Source organism: Cucurbita pepo, chromosome LG02 (genome assembly GCF_002806865.2).
Source record: "Cucurbita pepo subsp. pepo cultivar mu-cu-16 chromosome LG02, ASM280686v2, whole genome shotgun sequence".
In the NCBI taxonomy this organism is placed as follows: domain Eukaryota; kingdom Viridiplantae; phylum Streptophyta; class Magnoliopsida; order Cucurbitales; family Cucurbitaceae; genus Cucurbita; species Cucurbita pepo.
The window spans coordinates 11,766,667-11,792,133 of record NC_036639.1 but is presented as its reverse complement, the minus strand read 5'-3'; the positions used below and the strand labels follow the sequence as shown (position 1 = coordinate 11,792,133).

General features: G+C 34.5%; 3 protein-coding genes across 3 annotated transcripts in view; 1 reads left to right on the top strand and 2 right to left on the bottom strand.

Annotated features, from left to right (window-relative positions):
• Positions 1–12,074, bottom strand: part of LOC111787819 (helicase protein MOM1) — a 20,344-nt gene extending 8,270 nt beyond the window's left edge. The window contains exons 1-13 of the mRNA XM_023667876.1: positions 11,800–12,074; positions 10,684–11,244; positions 9,459–10,107; positions 8,363–8,441; positions 7,859–7,989; positions 7,001–7,194; positions 6,672–6,802; positions 5,786–6,073; positions 4,367–4,516; positions 2,334–2,585; positions 1,960–2,100; positions 1,577–1,879; positions 411–584 (exon numbers count right to left, since the gene is read on the bottom strand). Coding sequence (XP_023523644.1) covers positions 411–584; positions 1,577–1,879; positions 1,960–2,100; positions 2,334–2,585; positions 4,367–4,516; positions 5,786–6,073; positions 6,672–6,802; positions 7,001–7,194; positions 7,859–7,989; positions 8,363–8,441; positions 9,459–10,107; positions 10,684–11,233 — 3,042 coding nt within the window. The 5' untranslated portion in view covers positions 11,234–11,244; positions 11,800–12,074. The remainder of the gene's footprint in view (positions 1–410; positions 585–1,576; positions 1,880–1,959; positions 2,101–2,333; positions 2,586–4,366; positions 4,517–5,785; positions 6,074–6,671; positions 6,803–7,000; positions 7,195–7,858; positions 7,990–8,362; positions 8,442–9,458; positions 10,108–10,683; positions 11,245–11,799) is intronic.
• A 1,943-nt stretch (positions 12,075–14,017) lies between these two features.
• LOC111787487 (alpha carbonic anhydrase 7-like) lies at positions 14,018–17,473 on the bottom strand. Its single transcript, XM_023667461.1, has 6 exons — positions 17,353–17,473; positions 16,296–16,513; positions 15,935–16,144; positions 15,568–15,732; positions 15,414–15,457; positions 14,018–14,271 (listed from the first exon to the last, which is right to left on the bottom strand). Exons 1-6 carry the CDS (start codon positions 17,456–17,458, stop codon positions 14,175–14,177), a joined length of 840 nt encoding a protein of 279 aa, XP_023523229.1. The 5' UTR covers positions 17,459–17,473; the 3' UTR covers positions 14,018–14,174.
• Positions 17,474–22,342: 4,869 nt separating this feature from the next.
• Positions 22,343–24,510, top strand: LOC111787486 (alpha carbonic anhydrase 7-like). Its single transcript, XM_023667460.1, has 6 exons — positions 22,343–22,553; positions 22,790–23,007; positions 23,581–23,790; positions 23,883–24,047; positions 24,141–24,194; positions 24,282–24,510. The coding sequence occupies exons 1-6, from the start codon at positions 22,466–22,468 to the stop codon at positions 24,351–24,353; spliced, it is 807 nt and encodes a 268-aa protein (XP_023523228.1). The 5' UTR covers positions 22,343–22,465; the 3' UTR covers positions 24,354–24,510.
• The last annotated feature ends 957 nt before the right edge of the window (positions 24,511–25,467 follow it).

The window sequence follows — 25,467 nt, the reverse complement described above, 5'->3', positions numbered from 1 at the left end:
TTTTTTTTTTTTTTTTTTTTTTTTTTTTTTTTTTTTTTTTTTTTTTTTTTTTTTTTTTAATTCACTCCCTCCAGGAGTAGATCGTTCAAAGTCTCTGACAAATCTGTTCTCCGTACACCAGAATTGTACCATATTACTATCCTGGCTCTTGTTAGCGATCCTTCACTTAACTAATAAAAGCTGTTCATTTTGATTACAGTTTCAATCATAATAATACAATCCGATGGTCATCTAAACTCGTGCATTAAGTAAGTTAAATGCCAGATCAGTCTCTTTTTTTTAAAATAAAAAATAATAATAATAATAAGCCTGAATTCCACATTCCATCCCTTCAGCTATATTAATAAGCACCTATCTCAAAAGCTATTAACCTCAAAAACAAAAATTACCAATTCAACCATAGGACTTACCTGGAAAAGAATTAGGACTCTCGAGCCTTTTTTTTTCATCTCCCTTAGCATTGCATCAAGAAGTTGTAGCTTACCACTTGCTTTTATTCCAATATCCAAGTAATCCACTTCTGGATGCCCCTTGGTGATCACATGTCCCATTGAAGGTTCCAGAATATAGGGATGATTACAACACTGTCAAGATACCATACATGACATTAGAGCCATTTCTCCCTTTCTTATCAGAAATATCACTAGGAATAAACAGATTCAAGGCTAAGACACAAACAAGTATGTAGTTTTTCAGTCCATAAAATCATATAAGAACAAGATAGAATAAGAATGAAAAAAAAAATAATGGAATATACATATCTTGGAAGACAGAAAATTTTTGCGAGGGAAGATTTGCGATGATAACTTTTTGCAGCATCTTGGAGCTCTTCTTGATACAAAGGTATTAAAAGTTATTTTATACATTTGCGAATTCTTGATGAAAGGGGGCAACTAAAGATACTGCCAGTATTTTTGGTCAATTGGAAGACTGCCTCCTTCCCCATTGGCAAATGAGGTCTGGGAGTTGGTAATTTTAGAGGCAGAAACTTGAACCTCATTGCCAAACGGGGATGGAGATTTACGAATAAGCCACGTGCTTTATGGAGGGTGATTATTGCAAGCAAATACAAAGGCTTGATTATATTATATTTAGTTTTCAAATAAACTTGTAAAATATTAAATCTTGATTATATTATACATGTGAGCATTCGACACAGCTTCCACTATTTCGACTATTCTTGAGGAAAAACAACTTGATTATATTATATTTAGTTTTCAAATAAACTTGTAAAATATTAAATCTTAGGTACGTGGCCACCATGATTTAACCTTATTACCCTCTAAGCTAATTATTTACATGACCCCTTATTGACCATTAGGGCAACCCACAACAATATGTTTCTTTATTTTTTTTTCCTTTTATATATCATAATGAAAGTTGTCTTCCAATAAAATAAAAATAAATAACAGAGCAGAACATACAAATAAAATAACTCACAATGATATCTAGCTGATCTTTTCCCCTTAATTTCAATGAGAAAATAATATCCCATTCAATAAAAAAGGTAGGGAGCATTAAAATAGACATTTTCACTGGTTCTAGTGCAAAATGATGTAAGAGTTCAAGAATAAACCTTCCGAGTTGAAACGAGCATTTCATGGATGTTGTCAAGCAGATCACTTTTGAATGATGAGACAAGCAATCCAGCATTAGAAAGTAAGGTGGCACAGTAAAGCTCAAGTTGCACATTTGATATACGTGCAGGAACCCAATACTCAACAAATTTAGAGGTGCAGGTATAAGCAGTATGATATAATAATCTTTCCTTCAGTTTGCTGATGTTATCACCATCATTGGTCTTCAAAGTATTATCACTTTGAACTTGGTTATTTCCCTCAAGTAGAGAGAGAAGATTATGATAATCATCTTTGATATCCTGCAAAGTCAAAAAGTATTGGTGTAAACTATAAATCAAATGGTGAGGAGTTAAATAATAAAGCACTCACGAGAACGAACCTTTAGCTGATCAGCTAGAACAAGAAGCCACATATCTGCGTTTAGAAACTTCATTTTCTCAAAATGTGAAGAAATTGTTGGGCGTTGACACTCATCAACAACTATTACTTCCCAGTTTATACAGTCTAACACATCTAGATCCTGCAGAGAAGTATGATGTTGAATGAAGTTCCAAAGCTTTTATAGCATATTATCCAAAATAATAGTCGAGCAAAAATTATGACTAAATATTGCCTAAAGTAAATGAAGTAGTTATCATTGTTGGAAGGAATCTGATCAACCATCCAAGCCATATAATTCGATGGGAACAAAACCATTTCACAAGAATCCAATAATTTATCAAAAATAAATTAACTACAGGGGCAAAGTGTTACCTCCATCATTACTTCTGGGGAGCAAATAAGAGCTTGAAACAACGGGCGATTTCCCTGGTAAAACTCTAGGTCTCTTATGTTTTTTCGTACATTTTTGTTTCCCTTGTAAACTACAGCACTGAAAGACGGTGCATAGCGCAATAACTGATCATCCCAGGAACCAAGTGCAGTGGAAGTTGAGATGATGAGAAAGGGCCGAAGGACATCAGGCCGCAAAGTTAAAATAAATGCAATAACCTTCACCATGCGATCCTGAAGTGAATATCAACTATCATAATCACATTGCAAATACAACTAAAGAAATGAACAAATCAGAAGAATCCAATAGAAGAATGTTACTACAAATAAGAGAATAGAAGCACTAGTCATCAATTAACACAATAAAGCCTCTTAGATCAGGCTCTTTCAACTACTTATATACCAAAATATATAGTAGGTTGACAAATGAAAACATACAAGAAACCAAATACCACATGATTTATTAAAATTATCCGTTAAATATCATAAAAGGAAAAATTGAATTAAAAAAATATATATATAGAGGCCGTCTAGAGTACTCTGGCTAGCGGCAAAGCTGCTAGACCGGTGAAATGCTTTGCTGTCCATCCCTTCCCACATAAACCAAATATTCTTCAAAATTAAGTTTCTCCACTGGGTAGATAGTTTTGATGGTTTTGAGTTCATCAAGTTCAAACTTCTCGTTGGTGTTCCTTATACAAAGTTTTTTAGTATAAGGCAAGCATATGTCATAAACTTCTCGTTGGTCTACAGTTATAAAACATTGAGGCTTTATCCTTCTTTAGTATAAGGTAAGCATATGTCTCATTTGTGCAGTTAATAATACCACTCCCAAAAGAAAAATCTTACCCTACTTAGTCATATTTCAAGATGTCCCAAGCTGCTTTCAGAGATGGAACTTCAAGATTCTCAGATCTTTAATAGCCTTAAGAATCTCCTCTTTTTCAAATGGAGCCTCTATTCTACTCCAGTCCTCATTCATAGGGCCCCAATCAATGTTGTCCAAAATAGAACAGTTTCCTTCTAAGACCGTATAAAGATTAAAGAAGTATCCCACTGTTTCTATGAAAATATCCTCTGGAGAAGAAAGGATCCTCCCCTCTGTCTTCCAACAAATAAATAAAGTTTTGCACTGTGTTTGAAGCCCATCCATAGAAAAAGCTTGCCCTCTGAATGACATGATCCTTCTTGTTAACTATGATGGAATAATTTTCACTAGAGATGCATCCATAGATTCATTTCCTCCAAAGTGTTCAGAAGCCTTTTGTTTTGGGGATGGCATCTAGGAAGTCCCGATCCACTTTGTCCAATGCTTTCTCCCAATCAAGCTTGAAAATCTGCCCTCATCTTATTTGTCTTCGAATCCTCAATAATCTTAGGAGAAGCATTAAAGATTTTACCATCCAAAACAATGGCCAACTAACCGCCATGGGTTCGCCTAGTGGTCAAGAAGGGTTATGTAAAAATTTAAGGGTTTAGAAGAAATGAATTTAAGCCATGGTAGCCACCTACCTAAGATTTAATATAATACTAAATACCTTGGTAACTAAAGATAGTAGGGTCAGGCGATTGTCCTATGAGAATAGCTGAGGTGCACAAAAGCTGGCTCACACTCACGGATATAAAAAAAAAAATCAATGGCCAACTGGTTCAAGCAACAATGCTAGATACTGAGTAATTGCAATAATGTTCACTTTATGGACCCCGTTACATTTTTCTCGGTGGATAACAGGAATATTCAGTATTCCCAACAGGCCCTAACCAAGCTGAAATATAATATAGAGCCATAACTAGACCTAAAGCCCAAAATGAAATACTTCCCATTTACCCTGTTTAAACTGCAGCTGGTATGCAAGTCTAAAAATTAGGGTTATTCTGAATCATACTAGTGATGATATCAAGTAAACTGCACTGATGAAAACTATTAAAGGATAACACCTTCAAAAATGATATCCAGTAAACTGCAATATAATTTACTTTGCTGCCCACAATGCAGTATTGCTGTGTAATCTCACCTGATTATCAATCACAACAGCATTTTTTGCCTCGTGCCAAAATTCACAAAGCTTGGTGACATAATTTACATAATTATCATTGAAGCCACATGTATCTCTATCTGTAAACTGTGATAGATTAACCACAGTAGTTCTTTTCCTCTCCAGTATCTGCAAATGGTATAAAAACATCATTAAGCTACATATATATCAAAAACCAGAACACCACAGAGACATGGATTTTCCAATGGCATAAAAGCAAGAGTATCACTTTTTTTTTTTTCTTTTCTTGAGAAAGCAAGCCATAAAGTCATTTGTCCACCCTTGTAAGGATGCCCCCACAAAAACCAAATCGTGTAACTCCTATATGGTGTTTGGTAAGACCAATGACCATAGAAAAGCATCAAGCATAGTTTCCCCATACCGAGAAGCATATGTCAAAGAACCTCTAGAGTAACCAGAAAAAATCATCAGGATATAAATAGAATAAGGACAAAATATCCAATATTTTATTTTAGAAAAAAAAAAGTACACAATTTAAAAGTAACCAAAAGGGAGCTTTTTTCTTATTTAAGAAAAAGAAATACAATAATACTGAAAAAAAGGAAATAGAGAAGCAGAGGAATAAGACCAAAAATGAAATGTTAAATTAATAAAAATAAAAAAAAAATCCGATCATGAAAAATAAAAAGGATTCTACAACTCTCTAGTTAAGGAGAACTGAAAAACTTGTGGTTGTCCCAAATGGTGTCCAAATCTAAAATCAAATAAAATCAGGAATAAATTTGCTTCAATGCCCAAAATTGACCAATTTTTCGACCACTCTAAAAACTAGGTAAGAATAAAACGAAAATAACCAAGTTAACAGCACCGGGGGGGAGAGGGAGGAAAATACAAATAGTGCTAAGAGCATTAAAAGGCACAAACATTCCAAGTTCATAAAATGGACTAGTCAACTGACATCCAATTTAAGTGGAAACGTAGAAATTTGATATATCATGTAAAATTAGAAAATCCCAGAGTCAGCTCTTTTTTCAACTTCTTGTAAGAGCTGCGTCATTAACTAGGAGATTTTCAAGGGAAAGGATGACTAGGAGCCAAGCCCTAATCCAGGCCAAGTACAGCATAAAAACACTCCAGCTAACCAAGATCATTTGACGAGGAAAGTGACAAAATACTAACTTGCCCCATGCTATAGAGTTAACCGCTTACAACAACAAATTTTCATCGAATGAAACAAATAAACTATTTAAGAAACCACATTAATTCCATGGAAGGATTAGAATTCAATTGTTCATGCAGGGTTCTGAGGCAGTAGAATAAGCAAACAAAAAGTTTTTTTTTTTTTTNATTTTTTTTTTTTTTTTTTTTTTTTTTTTTTTTTTAGCTGACAGCCATGAAGATGGCTGATCATAAAAGCACTAACTTTTCTGAATGTACCTCATCCATTTCTGAGACATGGGAAGCAAACTTGGCCTTTTCACAGCGTCTTTCATAATCTTCCATGAGACCTTGACCATCAGATGAACTTAAAAATGAAGCACTTTCCAACTCCCATGTTGCACATTTGTAATCAAGGCCTCGCCATTTGACAAGCCACTCATATTGGCAATTCAATTCAGCCCCAGAAACTTCCCTATCATGCTCCTCACATAGCTTAGAAGAAAACAACAATCTTTTCTGTAACAAACGCTGTGGAACAGCCCACAGTTGCTTCCACCTTGAATACTGAAAGAAAAAGTGCAATCACAGTGGAGAATATCCATTGTACTAAATAAAAAATAAAATAACATCATTAATTTCCAAAAATAAACTATTCACCATGGGCCATACTCAGTTCCATTTTCAATACTGTCCTTCACAAAAGGAGTTAATTGGACAAGTAGGTCAATATCGTAGATAAACTTCCTCCCTCTACCCAGCCATAAGAACTTTAAATGTCACCCTAAAATTTCATTTCTTGCAATTTTCAACTATAAAAAGGGTCCTTTTCCCTCAAAATGACACAAAAACTTACTTCTATCTTCTCTTTTTACCTAAGTATTTAAATTCCACATGATAGAAGAAACCATAGTGGTAAAACAGTACAAGAGATATTATACTTTAAAGAAAGAGTGTGAGGGAAAGGTATCATCTATTCATCTTTCTTTCAAGCTACTATTGGTTTTTTAGATCGATCATACTAAATGTTATTACCTTGTAGATTTCTAATATTTAAATTTTCTTAATTTAATTTTTGCTACATTAAATTCAATGATATCAAGCAATGAGAGAAATAACGTCAAATTGAACAACACATCAACTTTTAGAAAGAACAAATCCTAACCTGATTTCTTTTGTTGAATCTTGAAATAAGGCTTGAGGCTTCCAAAGGCAATTCACTCTCCGGTAACCAACAATTATGAGCATGAGCAAGATCTTTAAATTTCACAAAATATTGTTTCTGCCTTCGCAACCCTTGAAGATAACAACAGATAACAAAGAATCTGAAGAGGATTGTATATTTATGATATAAATATATAAGGAAAAGCTGGAAAGGTCATAGACCTGAAGGTTAAAGCAACAACCATAAAAGTAACGTGGTAACACAGTATTTTGAACATCTACAACCTATTACTATTAGATGTGTAAGATTGAATTATTTAGCAATCTTACCATCAGCATTTGATATCTCTGTTTCTCTTGTATCCCAGACAGACTCTACACCCTTCGACACAGCATGGACCCCAAACTTGATCTTCCTTCGAATGCACATTGGACAATGCCAAACTCCAAGCGGAACATCGTCCAAGGGAGGATCGAGACAAGAAAGATGGAAGCTTCTTCTGCATTCTTTTCCTTCACAGCATCTTAAAGAAAATGCGAGGAAAGATACACACATTGAAACAAATCAGCATGATAACTGAAGTTTCAATATATTTCATTTTAGAACAGATTGCATGGTAACACAACAGGAGGAGTGGACAAAGTCAAAGATTAGACAATATTAGATGGAGATAGTTGTAAAAAAAAAAACGGGGAATGAAGTTGTAGGGGTTTTTCTTATATAGAAAACGTGATAATTTATAGATGATCGTTTAGAGCTTTTGGGTAGAAAGAAATAGATTTTGGAAGACACCACTTTGTTGATAAGGATATTTTTAACGAGAAAAGAAACTTTTCATTGAATGAATGAAAAGAAACTATTGCTCAAAGATACAAAATTCCAAGGGGGGAGAGAGTAAAAAATAAATAAAACTAATGAAATATAAAAGCTTCCCAAGGGGCATTTGGATTAGAGTTCATTTTAATGTCTTTGTTAGCCTTGTTAACTTGAGATCTAAGAAATATTTCCAACAGGGTGGAAGGCTAGTTGATTGTGTTTCCCGTCCATCCTTTATGCAAGGTTTTCTTTAAACAATCATACCTTTCCTCGTCAAATTCAACAACAAATTAAAATCCCTCCATCCAGATTGCCTTCATGTAAAAAATATTCAAAAATGCAAAATAAAAAACCAATAAAATAGTACCCACAAGAGCTTTCCTCCAACTTTGCAGATGAGACATGCATTTGGGTCAATGTCACATGATGCTTTTTCTAGCTTACACCAAACACAATTTCCAGCAGGGTCTGTGATGACATTGCCCATGGGTTCCCCTCTATCCTACGACAATAAACCAAAAACAAAATATTCGTGATCAGTTCAATATAGTGTTATCTTCAATGCTTTTTAAGCAAGAGGACACGGTAAATTCTATCAATCAAAAAATTAAATCTCCTTTCAACAGAAAAGGAGTTATTATTCATTGAGATATGATACAGTAAGAAAAACAAGAGGATGATGATGCAGGGTTATAGGGGATTCCCGTCCGTATCATATGGTAAAAAGAATAAATAAATAAAAACTGGTTAAACCAGCCCTGCAATGCAATGAATATCCCAATTAGAAGAAGAATGAATGTGAAGAAGATGAAAAGAAAAAAAAAACCAATAAGAAGAAGAATGACAAGAAATGAAGAAAGAAAGAACAAACAAACCATTTCAATGAATGTTTTTCCGTTCTGCTGGTCAATTTCCACACAAGAGTAGAAGTCCTTCGATGAATTATTGTCAACCCTGCAATATGTAACAATGAAGAACACATCAAATGTGTCACTGGTAACTAGATAACTTTTTTTAAAAGATAATTTCATTGATGTGAAAAAAGGAGAGATAAAAGCTCATATCCAAAGGAGTTATAATAAACATTTCCAATTGGACAAAATAAAAGAAAGGTTATACGAGGAAAAGGTGAACTCAGTTTATACCCAGTGTGATGAATCCANAGGTGAACTCAGTTTATACCCAGTGTGATGAATCCAAATGTGGCCAAATAAGTGGACAGGTCCTACATGATTGGAACTATATACCCCTTCCATTCTGCCTCCACTTAATGAAAATGTGGCATCCAAAGGTTAACAGCGTTTTTTGATAAAAGAAACCAAGCTTTCTTTAAGAACAGCCCAACATGAGGAGTCCAACTACTAACAGGAAGAGTCTCCAATCCACAGGGATAAACAGGTCAAAATCATAATGCATACTATCTATGATTTCCATCTTTTCATTACAAAAAATACTTCCATTCCCTATCAGTATCATTTTGAAAACACTAAAAGTAATACAGCAAACCAGGTATTCAAGTCTGGCATCCAAAGGTTTACANAAAAAAAAAAAAAAAAAAAAAAAAAAAAAAAAAAAAAAAAAAAAAATCAAGTGTTCTTTAAAAACAGCCAAGCAAGAGTTGTCCAATTACTAACAGAAAGGGTCACTAATCCAAATAGGTTCATAGTCCTAATGCATACCATCTATGCTTACATCTTTTGTTATTACAAATATACTTCCATTCCCCATTAGTAAAATTTTGACAACACTAAAACTAATATGGCAAACCAGATGTTCAATTCTACATCTGGATTATCCTTATCATTCGCAATTCAATAACATATTGGCATCTCCTATTGCTTAGTGATGAGTTATTGATGGGTAATGGCAAATAACATTTTTGTCGTATAGATGGACTTCATGTTCAATAAGTACTCCATGGTGCTATGAATTGCTACAAATACTTGATATTAACATGATCAAGACTAGTACCTTTGTCTCTTCAAACAGTTGCCACATGTCTCAACTTGGTCACTTTGTCCAGATAGAGATGATAATGATTGCACAGATCTAGCCGGTGAAGAGCACGTTTTTTCACTTTCATTCCTTACCAAGGCATTAGAATCCAGGTTCTCCATGCTTCTTTTTCTTTTCAAAGAAATTAATTTACATTCCCCAACTGAGTCAGTATGGTCATCAACCATCTTTTCTCCTGGTATAGAATAGTTTCTCTCTAGTGTTTTCAATTTCTTAGTTGCACTGTTAACTGCATCTACACTATCACTATCTTCATTTGATAGTTCAGTCAGCAATTCTTCCTCGAAGGACTTCTGGCTTGGCAGTTGGAAATCTAATGCAATGTCATTTTCCACCACTTCCTTGGAACTTTTACTATTAGTCTCATTAGGGCCCTCCAAAGCTCTAGTAGAAGGTTCATCTAGACATTTGCTTCCCAATTCTTTAGTTATCGTCTCCTTAGAGTCCTCCAAAGCTCTAGTAGAGGATTCCTCTAGACATTTGCTTTTCAATTCTCCACTCTTCTCATTGCACGTATCGCTCTCATTCAAGTCTTCCTTGCAACTATGGCTACCACCATGAGTGTTGCTTTTTGGAATCTTTTGCCGCTCTCGATGGACTACAACTGAAGGAGAAGAAAGATAAGAAGACATAATCATCAACTTGTTAAAATAGCGTAAGGCATAATTATGAATTAATTAAATTTGCACAAGTAATTAAGATAGAAATAATATGGTAATGAGAACTGGATTCTAGTAATTTACTTAAGGCATTTGATTACAATTTTGTGATTAGTTTTATGTTTTTGTAAGTTTTGATTATTTCCTTACCATGAATTTTATAGTTTTCACCATTTTTGAGAAAACATGAGAATTCTTAGCTAAATTCCAAATACAAAAACAAAAACAAGCTTTTAAGAATTACTTTTTTCGTTTTCAAAATTTTGTTTGGATTTTTAATATATCTTTAAAAGGTATAAAACAATAATATATACATATATATAATAATTATAAATAAATTAAAAAAAAATGCTTATCATACAAGACTTTAATGACTATATTTGCATGCGTTTAGAAGTAAATCGACTAATTGATAGTAAGTGAACCATTATCACTCTAAAAAAAGAATAATATGGACCAAATGTGAAATAGGGATGTCCATGGAGGAAGAAATAGAAAAAAGGAGAAGACAATTAAGGTACCAGATGAATTAGCCTTCTTAAGCTTTTCCCTGAACAATGCCCTATAAGCACGAGCATCCATTCTCTTACTTCTGGCATTTGTGGAAACCATGTCCTGTTTTGCTGATTTTCCAGCCTCTCTAGTTCCATGACTCGATTGTTCACTACTTTTCTCTTTCTTTTCCTTTTTTCCCTTCATATTTGTTGAGCCTGAACTTTTAACTGATTTCTTAGATATAGATCTTGAAGAGGTAGATGAAGACTGTTTTTTACCCCTCTCAGATCTTCTAACCGAATTAACCTCATTCTGATTTTCAAGGGTACCATGTTTCTTTTTATCTTGAGGAGTGCTAGATGGTTTGTTGTCAAGACGCTCAGATTTTCTAGATTTGGGAGGGGTTGCATCAATCTTTTTCTTCAATGATGTGTCTCTTGCAGACCTTCTTAAAGAAGATGTATCAGGCGTTGTAGAACCTGCTCTTGTCGTGACCTTATCACCATTTTGCTTCCCTTTTAGATTGCTGTTTTCCTCATTACTCGCTTTGACACTAGATCGAGTGTCCTTTACCATACTTCCAATTACTGCGTATAAAAACATTTACATTAGAAGTGAGTAATATAAAAGCTTCAGCTTCAAATAGTTGAATTAAATGCAATTTCCTTTAGCTTCAAAGCTTTTACAGTATTTATTTCATTGAACGGGCTTATCATTTTCTCAAGACTCACTCGAAGTGTCAAGAAAAAAGAAGAATTCAACAAAGCTTCAAAATTTTGACTTGTAAAAAAAAAAAAAAAAAAAAAAGTTGGAAGTGATATTCTGAATTCAACATACAGTTTAACAGCAGCATTCATTTGAACAAGATTGCATAGCCACAAAATTTTATTCCAAAAAGATGTACCAAAGCAAAGAACTACGCAACTACTGCCATGGAGAACCAGATTGCAAAAGGAAAAGCTTATGCATATGCTTCAAACGAACCATGCAATGCAAAAAATAATCACAATGCGGAATGAATTTTACTAAATCAGACTGACTTGCAAAAAAGACCCCGTTAGCGACATACCCAGAAGCCCTAATCTATTCCGCAAACCCACATTACCGACAATGAAAAGAAAAAACTAAAAACAACCACATACCTCTACCGCACAAACTGCATGTAGATTGAAGAACCCTAACTCACTAACAACAGATGAAAACTCCGAGGAAAACTGGGAGCTTATTTACAATTTACAGAATGTAGAGACTAAATCAAAAGATTCAGAGGAGTTGGGTGACAATCTCGCAACAAAATACATATAACTTTCAGAAAAATTAACGAGATTAGACCTTCCGATTCGAGAAGAGGATAATACTTGGCTTATTATGCTTAGCACAATTGGTACCGATTCGTTTGCTTGTGGGGCACGTGAGATTTCGGTATATCTTCGATTAATGTGAGATATTTGAATGGGATTTTCTTTTTAAGACTCTTAATTCTTTCCCGGCAACCTTTTCTAATTATTTTCTTTTTAATAAAGAGTTATACTACATACACTCTGTCACCACATCTGAATTAGTGTAATGGCTCAGATCTACCGCTAGCAGATATTGTCAGCTTTGGGCTTTCCCTTTCGCGTTTCTCCTCAAGGCTTTAGGCCTTCCACATCTGAGTGAGTGTAACGGCCCAGATCCACCGCTAGTAGATATTGTCGGCTTTGGGCTTTCCCTTTCGGGCTTCCCCTCAAGGCTTCCTTGTAAATGGTGTTTTGTTCTCCTCCCCAACCAAAGTGGGACACCAGAATCCACCCCTTTAGGGCCCAGCGTCCTCTCCTTTCTCCAATCGATGTGGGACCCCTACCAAATCGACCCCCTTTGGGGCCAGCGTCCTTATTGGCACATCGTCTCGTGTCTACCCCCTTTGGGGAATAGCCTCCTCGATGGCACATAGTCTGGTGTCTGGCTCTGATACCATTTGTAACGGCCCAGATCCACCACTAACAGATATTGTCCTTTTTGGGCTTTCCCTCAGCTTAAAACATGTCCACACCGTTGTAAAGGGTGTTTTGTTCTCCCCTGACTAATGTGGGACATCACAATGAAGATAAAGTATGTTGGGACTTGTGTTGGTTTGTGGAGATAGTTTTCACTCTTAGAAATGATGAGTAAATAACATGATCACATTGGTCAATCGAAATATTTTACNTTTTCTAATTATTTTCTTTTTAATAAAGAGTTATACTACATAGACTCTTTCACCACATCTGAATTAGTGTAATGGCTCAGATCTACCACCGCTAGCAGATATTGTCAGCTTTGGGCTTTCCCTTTCGGGTTTCTACTCAAGGCTTTAGGCCTTCCCCATCTGAGTGAGTGTAACGGCCCAGATCCACAGTAGATATTGTCAGCTTTGGGCTTTCCCTTTCGGGCTTCCCCTCAAGGCTTCCTTGTAAATGGTGTTTTGTTCTCCTCCCCAACCAAAGTGGGACACCAGAATCCACCCCTTTTGGGCCAGCGTCCTCGCTGGCACTCTTTCCTTTCTCCAATCGATGTGGGACCCCCACCAAATCGACCCTCTTTGGGGCCAGCGTTCTTATTGGCACATCGTCTCGTGTCTACCCCCTTTGGGGAATAGCCTCCTCGATGGCACATAGTCTGGTGTCTGGCTCTGATACCATTTGTAACGGCCCAGATCCACCACTAACAGATATTGTCCTTTTTGGGCTTTCCCTCAGCATAAAACGTGTCCACACCCTTCTAAAGCGTGTTTTGTTCTCCCCTGACTAATGTGGGACATCACAGTGAAGATAAATATGTTGGGACTTGTGTTGGTTTGTGGAGATAGTTTTCACTCTTAGAAATGATGAGTAAATAACATGATCACATTGGTCAATCGAAATATTTTTCATTATGATATTGGTAGAAGGTCGAGAGGTCAAGGGTTTATATAAACACCCAGTCTATACACCAAACCGAACAATAGCTCAATAAATTATTATCTCATAGTTGAAATGGTTGCATTAAAAAGGAAAGGACGGATGTTTGAAAGTTGTTTTTAGATTATTATACTCCTTTGTGTTCTACATGTATGAGAGTGATGTACGTAGGTCGATATATATGAAAGTGATGAGTACTCAGTAAGACTTTGCAGGTATGAAAGTGATGTTCGTTTAGTAGGGTACGTGTACACGGAAGTGATATTCATTGATCTATGTATATGAAAGTGATACACATCTCAATGATAAGAAATACAATATGTTAATCTTAGTCTTGGTTGGATCAATATTCATTTTTCAATATTTTCGGACAATAGCAAAGACAATCTTAGGCAGTTCTTTTAAAAAAAATCTTGAAATCGTGAAGGAAAGTCTAACGTTCTTAAAAAGTTTTTATTTTTTAGTTATTTCTATTTGATTAAGTTTTTGAAGGTCCATACATTGTACGTATAAGGTAACGACCAAAGTTATATTCTAAAACTTAGGTCGTTACATAATATCTAATACAGCAAAATATTATTTATCGTGTGTGAGACACATCAATTCTCCTTCTTCATATATCGTAGTTGAAGTTGAATCGTTCGATTATTAAGTGGTTGTAAAGGCCTTGCATTAGTGTTCGAGTCCTGCAATTTAAATTGTAACCCGTTAAATATCTAAAAAAAAATTAATTGGTCTAGAACATTATAATAATAATAATAATAATAATAAATAATAATAATAATAATATAAATAAGGTTTGACCGTTTCATTCAATAATTTATTTTTAAAAAATTAAATTTAGTGTTACATTTAATAAAATATTAATCTTAAATATGTTTTACTTGAAATATTTGTAAAATTTAAGCATTAATTATAAATATAATATTTAAAATAACCGACGCAAATCAAAAGGTTTGAGTCTATTTATTTTAATATTAAAAGTTAAATCTTTCCCCCGAGTAATTATTACCGATAATAAAAACACTTCTCGAGGTATTTATCTATTCTGCGGGTCCCACAAAAAAGGACCCGAAAGAGTTTCCTCTTTGTTGACTAAATAGGGATGAAGATCAAGATTATACTCTCTGTCCCACTTGATTATTTATTTATTTCTTTATTTATTTATTTATTTTATTATTATTATTATTATTATTATTATTACTATTAGTAGATAAGTTACCGACCTAATTTAAAATTTTAAAATTATGTTAATTGAGTTGAAAAAATATTAAAATTTAAATTTTTGGAAATTATATTGCGACCTAAAATTGATTAAAAAGAATAATAAATAAATAAATAAATAAATATATATATATATAGAAAACATTCAAATAAAAAAAAATATTTCATAAGAAAAAATATAATATAAAGTTGACTATATATAAAATATTTATTTTATTGGCTAATTAATTAGTCAATAAATAATAATTTAAAACAATTAAGACCCATTTACACAAATTAATGAGTGTTTTTCTCTCTTTCCTTCTAACCCATCTCGAGATATTTTTATCTTTGGATAATAATTACTTNAATAATAATAATAATAATAATAAATAATAATAATAATAATATAAATAAGGTTTGACCGTTTCATTCAATAATTTATTTTTAAAAAATTAAATTTAGTGTTACATTTAATAAAATATTAATCTTAAATATGTTTTACTTGAAATATTTGTAAAATTTAAGCATTAATTATAAATATAATATTTAAAATAACCGACGCAAATCAAAAGGTTTGAGTCTATTTATTTTTGCGAAAGTTTTCATTTATTTTTATGAATAAAATAAAAAATCTCAAAAAAAAAATNTCTATTTGTTCGGGTGTAACGGTCCAAACCTAAAAAATGCAACAAAAAAAAGAGAATTAAGCTCAAAAGCAAACACGACATTCAACATAAACAGTCGTACAATATTAAAAAAAAAAAATAGAGCTCTGAATGAAATTACCTGTCTGACAATCGTCCAAATGACATTTTGAGTGCACGGAGGAGTTGTAAGAGAGCCAATATACCTATAGTATAGAATACTTCGCATCTCCAGCAACGATGCATCAATCATATTGATGTCTTTAGTTTCATTTGTATACGAAATTTCTTCGAGATCCTCTTTTATCTGAGGAAAAAAAAAACATTAAATAAAAAAAAATTAAAGCCTATCAAAACGTACGTGGAACAACTCAAGCAAAGTATTACTAGTAGATATTGTTCTCTTCAAACTTTTTCTCAAGATTTTAAAACGCTTCTACTGAGAAAAAGTTTTGACACGTTTATAAAAAGTATTTCGTTCCCCTCTTAAACTGATGTTTGATACATACCAAGGACAAGAAAGGGTCGGGTTGTCCAATCCGATAGAGAATCCCGATGACAGCAATACTTCCATTTTGGCTTTGATGAACTAAATGAGCTTCTAAAGGAAAGGTTTGGCCATTGACGGTGTGCTCCGAAGGGGAGTGCCAATGGCATTGTTTGAAGACATATCGAGTACCATTCACTTCTATATACCCAGCTCCATCGCTCCATTTCAGCTGAACAATATTGCTCAAATTAGATCAAATATTGTACTATATTATAGGGTTGTCACGTACGAAAAACGCTATAAAAGTACTATGATGGCGTTTTTCGTATGCTATCATAGAGCTAATAACAACATGAACACTCGATGAAAATTAAGTTTACCATTATGTCATGGCCTCGATTCTTGAGAGTGCCATTGGAAGGGTTGTAATAGATTTTGAGGTCTCCAAAATTGGGCATGATTTGAACTCTCTTGTGCGACAAATCGATCGGAGATTGCATCGTGCCATTTTTACATTTACGCCATTCTTGTTTGAGATTTCCCCAATTTGCTGGTCCTTTTTCTCCATCTTCTTCGTAATTGAATTCGCTCTCATCCTCTTCATGAACATGAAAACAATCGAAGTATATGTAGCTGAATTGATTCGATTCGATTTTTTTAAAAAACTATATATGTTTTTTCCTCCTAAAAAACCATCTACGAGCATGTGAGAATTGAATCTAGAAATGTTCATGGATCGAGGTTTCTCCGTCCCTGTCCTCGTCACCTATTTCAAGTTTTCCATGAGGAATTTTTTATTTAAAAATATTCATTTGAAATAATTTTTAATGAATAATTTTCATTTTTTAATATAATTTCAATTAAAAAGTAAAATATAATAATAAATTAAATAATATTTCATTACTTATAATAATATGTCAAATATGATACTTACTGTAAAACCATAATAGATATTTACCTCTAATAAAAGATCAAATATGATATATGGTAAACTATAATTCATCACCAAATATCCTTAACAGCCAAGACAAGATTTACCGAGTCCGTTACGTTAGCAGAGATAAATCTCTCACTGCTCGCTCTCCTACTTCCCGTGTAAACGATGATTTTTCATTTCATTCGAAGTGAGTTAAATAGACATCTCTAATTGATTCTCGAACCATCAATCAAATCAATAAATTTGTTCACACTCAACCTTTTTTTGTTTCTAAAGTAAAAAACGGTAACGACCCAAATTCACAGCTAGCAATATTGCCCTCCTCGAGCTTTCCCTTTCGGGCGTCTCATCTGCTAGGGAAAGGTTTCCATATCCTATAAATCGTGTTTTGTTCTACTCCCCAACCAACGTGAACGTGGATATCACGGAAACATTACAAAATATAGCACTTGAATAGAAAAAGAACACAAAAAAAAGCTCATAACTCAATGATTCCCTACCAACTTCTTGAGACATTGCAGGGCTTGAAAGCAAAAGAAAAGCACAGAAGAATGAGCATAACATCAGTTGAAAAGAGAGCTTCTTCTCCATATTAAGGCCTTTCATTTGTTGTTAATGGAGATTTTGAGAACCAAACTTGGTGCCCTTTAATATAGCACTAAGTTGAAGCGTTTACGTATACAACTCTCAAACTTTGCACTAATAATTTGTTGTACCTCTACGTCTACAACTCAAAAGCCTGCGTTAGGTTTGGTAGCTTTAAATACATTCATGAACCCATTGATGACGAGAGTTTTGTAATAGTCTAAGCCCACCGCTAGTAAATATTGTTTGCTTTGATTCGTTACGTATCGTCGTCAGCCTCATGGTTTTAAAATACAGGCACGCCGTCTGATGTTTGGTTTTGATACCATTTGTAACAACCCAAGCCCAAGGAAACCTTTCCCTAGCAGATGCGTTCTAAAGCCTTGAGGGGAACCCCGAAAGGGAAAGCCTAAAGAGAACAATATCTGCTAGCTGTGGACCTGGGTCGTTACAGCATTTACTATGAAGATGGTCTAGCCCTACTCCGACTGGTGCCTCACACCGGTCGAGGATTGACTCTGACACCATTTGTAACACCTCAAGTCCACCGCTAACTAATATTATCCGCTTTGATATGTTACGTAGCGCCGTTAGGTTCACGGGTTGTTAAAATGAATCCATGCTCTCCCAAAGTCCACTTCAATTGTCCAACAACGTTGGAACATAAGCAATTTAAATTGCTATAGATTTAAAACCTAGACACCTAAAGACTAGCAATGGTGTTTAATAAGGTATAAATATCATAAACGCAAGAAGTTATCGTTACGTATCTGTTAGCCTCATGGTTTTAAAAGTGATATCCTACATTGGCTGGGGAGGAGAACAAAACACCCTTTGTAAGAATGTGGAAATCTTTCCCTAGCAGACGCGTTCTAAAGCCTTGAAGGGAAGTTCGAAAGGGAAAGCCTAAAGAGGACAATATTTGCTAGCGGTCGGTTTGGGCCGTTACACCGTTTACTATGAAGATGGTCTAGCCCTACTCCGACTGGTGCCTCACACCGTTCGAGGATTGGTTCCGATACCATTTGTAACAGCTCAAGTCCACCGCTAACAGATGTTGTCCGCTTTGATACGTTACGTATCACTGTTAGCTTCACGGTTTTAAAATACAGGCACGCCGTCTGATGTTTGGTTTTGATACCATTTGTAACAACTCAAGCCCACTGCTAGCAGATATTGTTTGTTTTAGCTCGTTACGTATCTGTTAGCCTCATGGTTTTAAAAGTGATATTCTACATTGGTTGGGGAGGAGAACGAAACACCCTTTTATAAGGATATGGAAACTTTTCCCTAGCAGACGCATTCTAAAGCCTTAAGGGGAAACCTGAAAAAGAATGCTTAAAGAGGACAATATTTGCTAGCCGTGGGCCAGGGCCGTTACAGCGTTTACTATGAAGATGGTCTAGCCCTACTCCGATTGGTGTCTCACGCCGTCTGAGGATTGACTTTGATACCATTTGTAACAACTCAAGTCCACCACTAATAGATATTGTTCGCTTTGATACGTTACGTATCGCTGTTAGCTTCACGGTTTTAAAATACAGGTGCACCGTCTAGTGTATGTTTTTTATACCATTTGTAACAACTCAAGCCCACTGCTCACAAATATTGCCCATTTTAGCTCGTTACGTATCTATTAGCCTCATGGTTTTAAAAGTGATATCCTATATTGGTTGGGGAGGAGAACGAAACACCTTTTGTAAGGGTGCGGAAACCTTTCCCTAGCAGATGCGTTCTAAAGCCTTGAGGGGAACCCCGAAAGGGAAAGCCTAAAGAGAACAATATCTGCTAGCTGTGGACCTGGGTCGTTACAGCATTTACTATGAAGATGGTCTAGCCCTACTCCGACTGGTGCCTCACACCGGTCGAGGATTGACTCTGACACCATTTGTAACACCTCAAGTCCACCGCTAACTAATATTATCCGCTTTGATATGTTACGTAGCGCCGTTAGGTTCACGGGTTGTTAAAATGAATCCATGCTCTCCCAAAGTCCACTTCAATTGTCCAACAACGTTGGAACATAAGCAATTTAAATTGCTATAGATTTAAAACCTAGACACCTAAAGACTAGCAATGGTGTTTAATAAGGTATAAATATCATAAACGCAAGAAGTTTTGAAAATATATGATCAGTTGACTTAAACAAGTTGATAAAGATTAATAAATTTAAAATTAAAATTTACTACCCGAAAAATCCGTCAATGGATAGTTCTATCTAAACTAGAGTATTTAAGCTAACTGAACATGTGAGATCCTACATCAGTAGACGCGTTTTAAAACCGTGAGCTTGTTTAATATATTAAACGGGCTTATAATGTGATTAATTTTTTTAAATGATTTAAATTTTCACTCGAGAATTTGTGATACTAAAATGATAACACGAACTTTAAACCTAATTGTAATTACGAATAACTTAAAATAATGGCTGACTTACCTGTAATAATTATATTCATAGACACAAATTATCCTACCGTATATAAGAGTGCAACTTCGATTCTATAGTGAAGTGACATACCGTTAACGTTAAAATTAATTAATTAAAGAGTTTGATTAATCAATTTTATATGATTAATACTACATTTTTCTATCGAAATCTATCGTTTTTTCTCATTTCTTTGTTTAAGAGGCGATTTTCATGAATTTTAAGAATGTTCTCGGGTTGAGTCCAGTTTGGTTAAGATATTTTTAGACCCAATCTAATTATTTCGGTTGTCTGGTTTTTTTTTTTCCAACCAAAACAACTCTTATTAAATAAATGAATTCAATTCAACCCAATAATAATTTTTTTTTGTTTAATTGGTTTATTAAGTTCTTTAGATGTTTATTCTCATTTTTGTTTTATATATATATATATATATATTTCGGTTTAACTTAATCTAGTGGTAGGGAAACCTATAAACCAACTCAACTTATAAACGGTTCATTATTTGAACTCAATCCAATCCAAATAATTTTGTAATAAAATTCAAACCATACGACTCAGGTTGGGTTGATCGAATTTTTTGAATTTTCAAGTATTTTGATGCGACACTCGAGTAAAAGAGACATACATGAATAAACTGATACCACATTTGAATGAGAGCGATCTTGAGAGTATGAAAACTAAAAAAGGCTTCAAAGATATAAAGTCAGTACCTATCACTAACAAGGTCCACGTTTCATCTCAGTGACTCAATCACAGAAATTTAATGCTTAAACATGCATTACTTGGAACAATTTTGAATTACACTCGAAATTTTCCTTAACATGAATATGAGTGAAGAAAATATGTTAGAAGGACTCGTGTTGGTCTGTGAAGATAGTTTTTGTCATTTAAAATTCGTGGAGATGAGAAAGAGGGTGGAAACACGGTGAAAATGATAGAGAGAAAATGAGAGAGAAGGAGAGTGATGGAGGGGGAGATATGTGGAGATGGCAATTTCAAGGCAATTGCTACGTAGCGAAATTCTATGCAAAATAATTAGTATCTTATTCATTGAGAAATGCTCAAATTGGTTACTTAAATTAATTTTTAATATAAAATAAAATTAGAGAAATTAATTAATAAGAATTAAAAAACGAAGGACAAAAATGTCATTAGAGAATGTCCTCGAACACAAAAAATCATAAAAACCTATCGAGGTATCTAAAACACTCGAGTATCTTATTATAAAAAAATTAAGACATTTATTTGATCTTAAAATAAGTTTCGTGAACGATCGAAATTCAATAAATAAATAAATAAATAAATAAATAAATAAATAAATAAAAATTATAGTTTATGTTTTCACCAAACAAATAGTCATTGAGAGAGATGGTGACGTATTGGGCAATTTGTATGGAGGAGGAAATTTCTTGGAAATTTATATTACTATGATGTAATTAATTTATATTGAGAATTATTTGATAATCAAAATTAGAGTATGGACCCAACTCCAACACATTTTAAATTCTTTGATAATGATTGCAAATTTTATTAAATATTTTCAATTTCAAACATAAAAACAAGTATTTTAAAATTAATATTCATTCCTTTTCGATTTTCTTTTTGTTTTTCGTTTTAGATGATGCATAAACTTACGAGACATGTGACAAAGGTGTTCAGACTAACGAGGTTATAGATATGGTGATGAACCAGGGNTCTAAATTTTAGTTTAAATATATTTAAAGATAAATTAGTAATTCTAAATTCTTATTTATTTTTTATTTTCTAATATTATGGAGTTTGTGATATCGGAGTAAAGGATGAGACATGAATGAACTGATACCACATTCAAATAAAAGCAATCTTGAGAATAGAATTACTAAAAAAGACATTAAAAACTACTTATACCAACAAGGTGCACATTCTATTTCAATCCCTACTCAAGGTTATATACTGTAAGCCATTATTTCTCTCTTACTTGTTTATATAACGTTTCTTTAAAAAATCTCTCTCTGCCCTCGTTTTCTAAAACCTTCTCTTAAAATCGAGGCCAGAGGCTCGAGCATACGTCGCTTGGTCGTAGGCGACGTAAGAACGAATTGGCTTAACTCACTTGTCGTTGGAAAGTGAGTGTCGCACAATCGTAAGTCCGCTGTCATTAAAAGTGCGATTGTGACAAGTGGCTCTATCATAAGAACTCTATGATTTTCTTAGGAGGTATGTGAGTGAAGACAGAACATGCTCGAAGAATTGTTAAGTAACGTAGTTCGAATCTTGGGCATGAGTCATTACGTACGTTAGATTGGTTTATTATATTTCATTTTCGAAAGTTGACAGATTTATTAAATACGAGCGGGAATGGGCCACCTATGAAGTTGTAAAAGAAAGTGTACGCCAACATTTTGTTTCCAATATCCATTAATTATGTATGGAGATGAGATTGGGAAGAATTCATTGGCATTCTCCATTTTTTTCAAACTTAAGTTGAAATAGACGAAGGAAGAAACAAAGAAGCTTCAAATTTGTATGTTTGATGCTTATAAATACCTAATTTTTGTTCTAAAATCACCACAAACCACACCCAAATTGCTTAGCTAAAGAAGAACCCAAAGGTTTTAAAGATGGTGAAGCTCCCATTTCACGTCATTTTTGGCTCATTTTTATGTGCGTTTCTTCTGGTTTCATGGCCTGTAATGTGTCAAGAAGTTGGTAGGGAACCCATTAAATCATCTTTTATTTCTCTATTTCTTCGTGTTTATGTTCGTTAAACGTAGAATAGATCATATCTGTACATAGTAAGACAATCTACTGATTTACTTGTTTGTTACTATGAATCAAGGAGAATCTATGATTGAATAGATCATATCTGTACATATTACTTCTATAAATACATGAGTTCATGACGTCGTTGATATATTTTGTTTTGTTGTTTTGATTGGGAGCAGAAGATCAGAAGGAGTTTGATTATGACGCTGAAGGAGATAGAGGACCTACTCATTGGGGAGAGCTTAAACGAGAATGGCATGGCTGTAAGACTGGGTTGATGCAATCTCCTATTGATTTGTTGCATAAGAGAGTCCGAATTGTGTCCCATTTTACCAACCTCAAGATCGACTATAAACCCTCCAATGCAACTCTCAAGAACAGAGGTCATGATATCATGGTAACCAAAATAATATTAATGAAGTCCCATGTCGTTTGAGAGGGAAACGAAACGTTTCTTATAAGAGTGTGGAAACCTCTCCTAGTAGATGGGTTTTAAAATCTTGAGGGGAAATCCATAAGAGAAAGCCTAGAGACACAATATATGCTATCTGTGAGCTTTGATGTTACAAATGATATCAGAGTTAGACATCAGGGGCGGTGTGCCCGCGAAAACGCTGGCCCGATGGATTATGAGATCCTACGTCGGTTGGAGAGGGTAACGATTGATTTTTGGCTTAGATATATTAAACCCTGATCAATCCAACCTTATTCGTTCGATCTGAGTTCGGGTTTGGTTTGAATAAATAAAATTTTTTATAAATTGGGTTGGTTAATGACTCGAACAACTCGAACCACACCAACCCAAAAAATTTATGTTTAGGTTGGATTGAATATGTCTCAGTCCGACCCGACCCAACCCATGAACATAAAGATCGAACACTAATTTGATCTAATTTTATACCTCGAGAATGATACGTTAAAGCTTTATGTAATTTAACCTAATTTGAACTACTTGTTGTGATGGTTGCAGCTGAAATGGAGTGGTGGAGCTGGATCTATAAATGTCAATGGAACTCGATACTTTCTAAGACAATGTCATTGGCACTCACCCTCTGAGCACACCATCAATGGAAGAAGGTTTGCCTTAGAAGCTCATTTGGTGCACCAAAGCCGAACTGGAAAAGTTGCTGTCATTGGACTTCTGTACAACATCGGACGACCAGACCATTTCTTGTCCAAAGTAACCCTCAAAACCTTAACTATTGTTTCAAAATTAGGGTTTGTTCTTCTACATGTTTGTCTTTGGAACTCATTTCCTTTTTGTATTTTTAGTTGGAAGAGTATTTGGAAGATATATCGGATTCAAGGGAATACGATAAATTGAATGTGATCGATCCATCGTTGTTGAAGATGCAAAGCAGTTTATATTATCGGTATATCGGCTCTCTTACCGTTCCTCCGTGTTCTCAAAATGTCCTTTGGACGATAGTGAGAGAGGTATTTTTTAATTCAACTTCTACGTCTTTGATCTCAATTTTACTCGGAATTGTATTTTCTATGGTTAAATGATCACTATCGTATATTTTTCAGATTAGGACGGTTGCACCGGAACAAGTGAAGTTGCTTCGTGTGGCTGTTCATGATGTAAGTGTGATTGTTTTTCATACGATAATGTTTTTTTTTTTTTTTTTGTTCTTTGGATTTTGTCTAATGTATCGTTTATATATGTAGGATTCGGACACTAATGCAAGACCTCTGCAACCTCTCAATGATCGAAAGATTCAACTACGAATAAAAAACTAATGGAGGAGAATTGATTGCAACTACTACATGGAATAAATATTTATTGTATTTTTCATTCCAAACACCATGGCTATCATGCCATATCTTTATTTTTTTATATGTTAACACATGTTATGAAATTTATAATAAACTCAATAATAAAAGAATTCTTGTTGTATTAAATTTTTGATGTTAACTTATTTGAGTTGATTATGATATGAATGGTTATCATACATTAATCGATTTGAATTGGTAGCCAATTGTTTAAACCTAGAAGTTATTGAAGATAGTAACTTTCCGCTCCTTTAAAAATTCCCTGTCATCCTATCATCGAGATGTAGCACTCGAGGAAAAAAAGAAAAAGAAAAAAAAAATTAAAGTTACAAAGGGGCAAATAGGTAATTTTTCCCTTCTAGCGGTCCAAAATTCTCGCAATTGTGTGAGAAAAGAGGAAAAGGGAGGAAGAGAGAGTAGAGAGAAAACCTAGAGAGAAGAAAGAAAGAATCATTTGAAAACTTATCGGACCACAGCTGGAAGTCGCTGCTAGCCACGATCTAATGACAAGGACTTCTTCTTGGAAGGAAGAAGAAGATGTTGGCGTTCAGAGTCCCATTTTCTGTCAAGAGATTGAGAAAATCGGCAAGGTAAGATCTTGATTGTTTTTCTCAAATCTAGAACTCTCCGTTGTGAATCAAGGTCTGAAATTTTGATATGTTCATCTAGAGGAATTCTGCACAAGATTCATGGAGGAAATTAGCCGGAATTCTGGTCCGAAGGCAAAGATCCGAGCCGATTTTCAAGAACGGAGGAGAGAGAAAAAATTTCGGCAAGTCATGTGTCAAACCGGCCCAATGAACCGCGACTGCAGAATCCGACCTGCGTGTGACACCTGCGACTAGACTTTGTCTGGGCATGTGACACCTGCGACTAGACTTTGTCTGGGCGCGTGAGGACGTGTGGCGGCACGTGGGAGTGCGTGAGTTTCTGTTTTCCGTCCGTCCAACTTCTGTTTGCCCAATTTCTGCCCCGATTCCAATTCTAACGATGTTTTTATGCGAATAGGGACCTAATTGGAGAAAATCAGTATTTTTGGACACCTTACGAGCATGGAAACGCTAGCGAAGGGGCACACGTC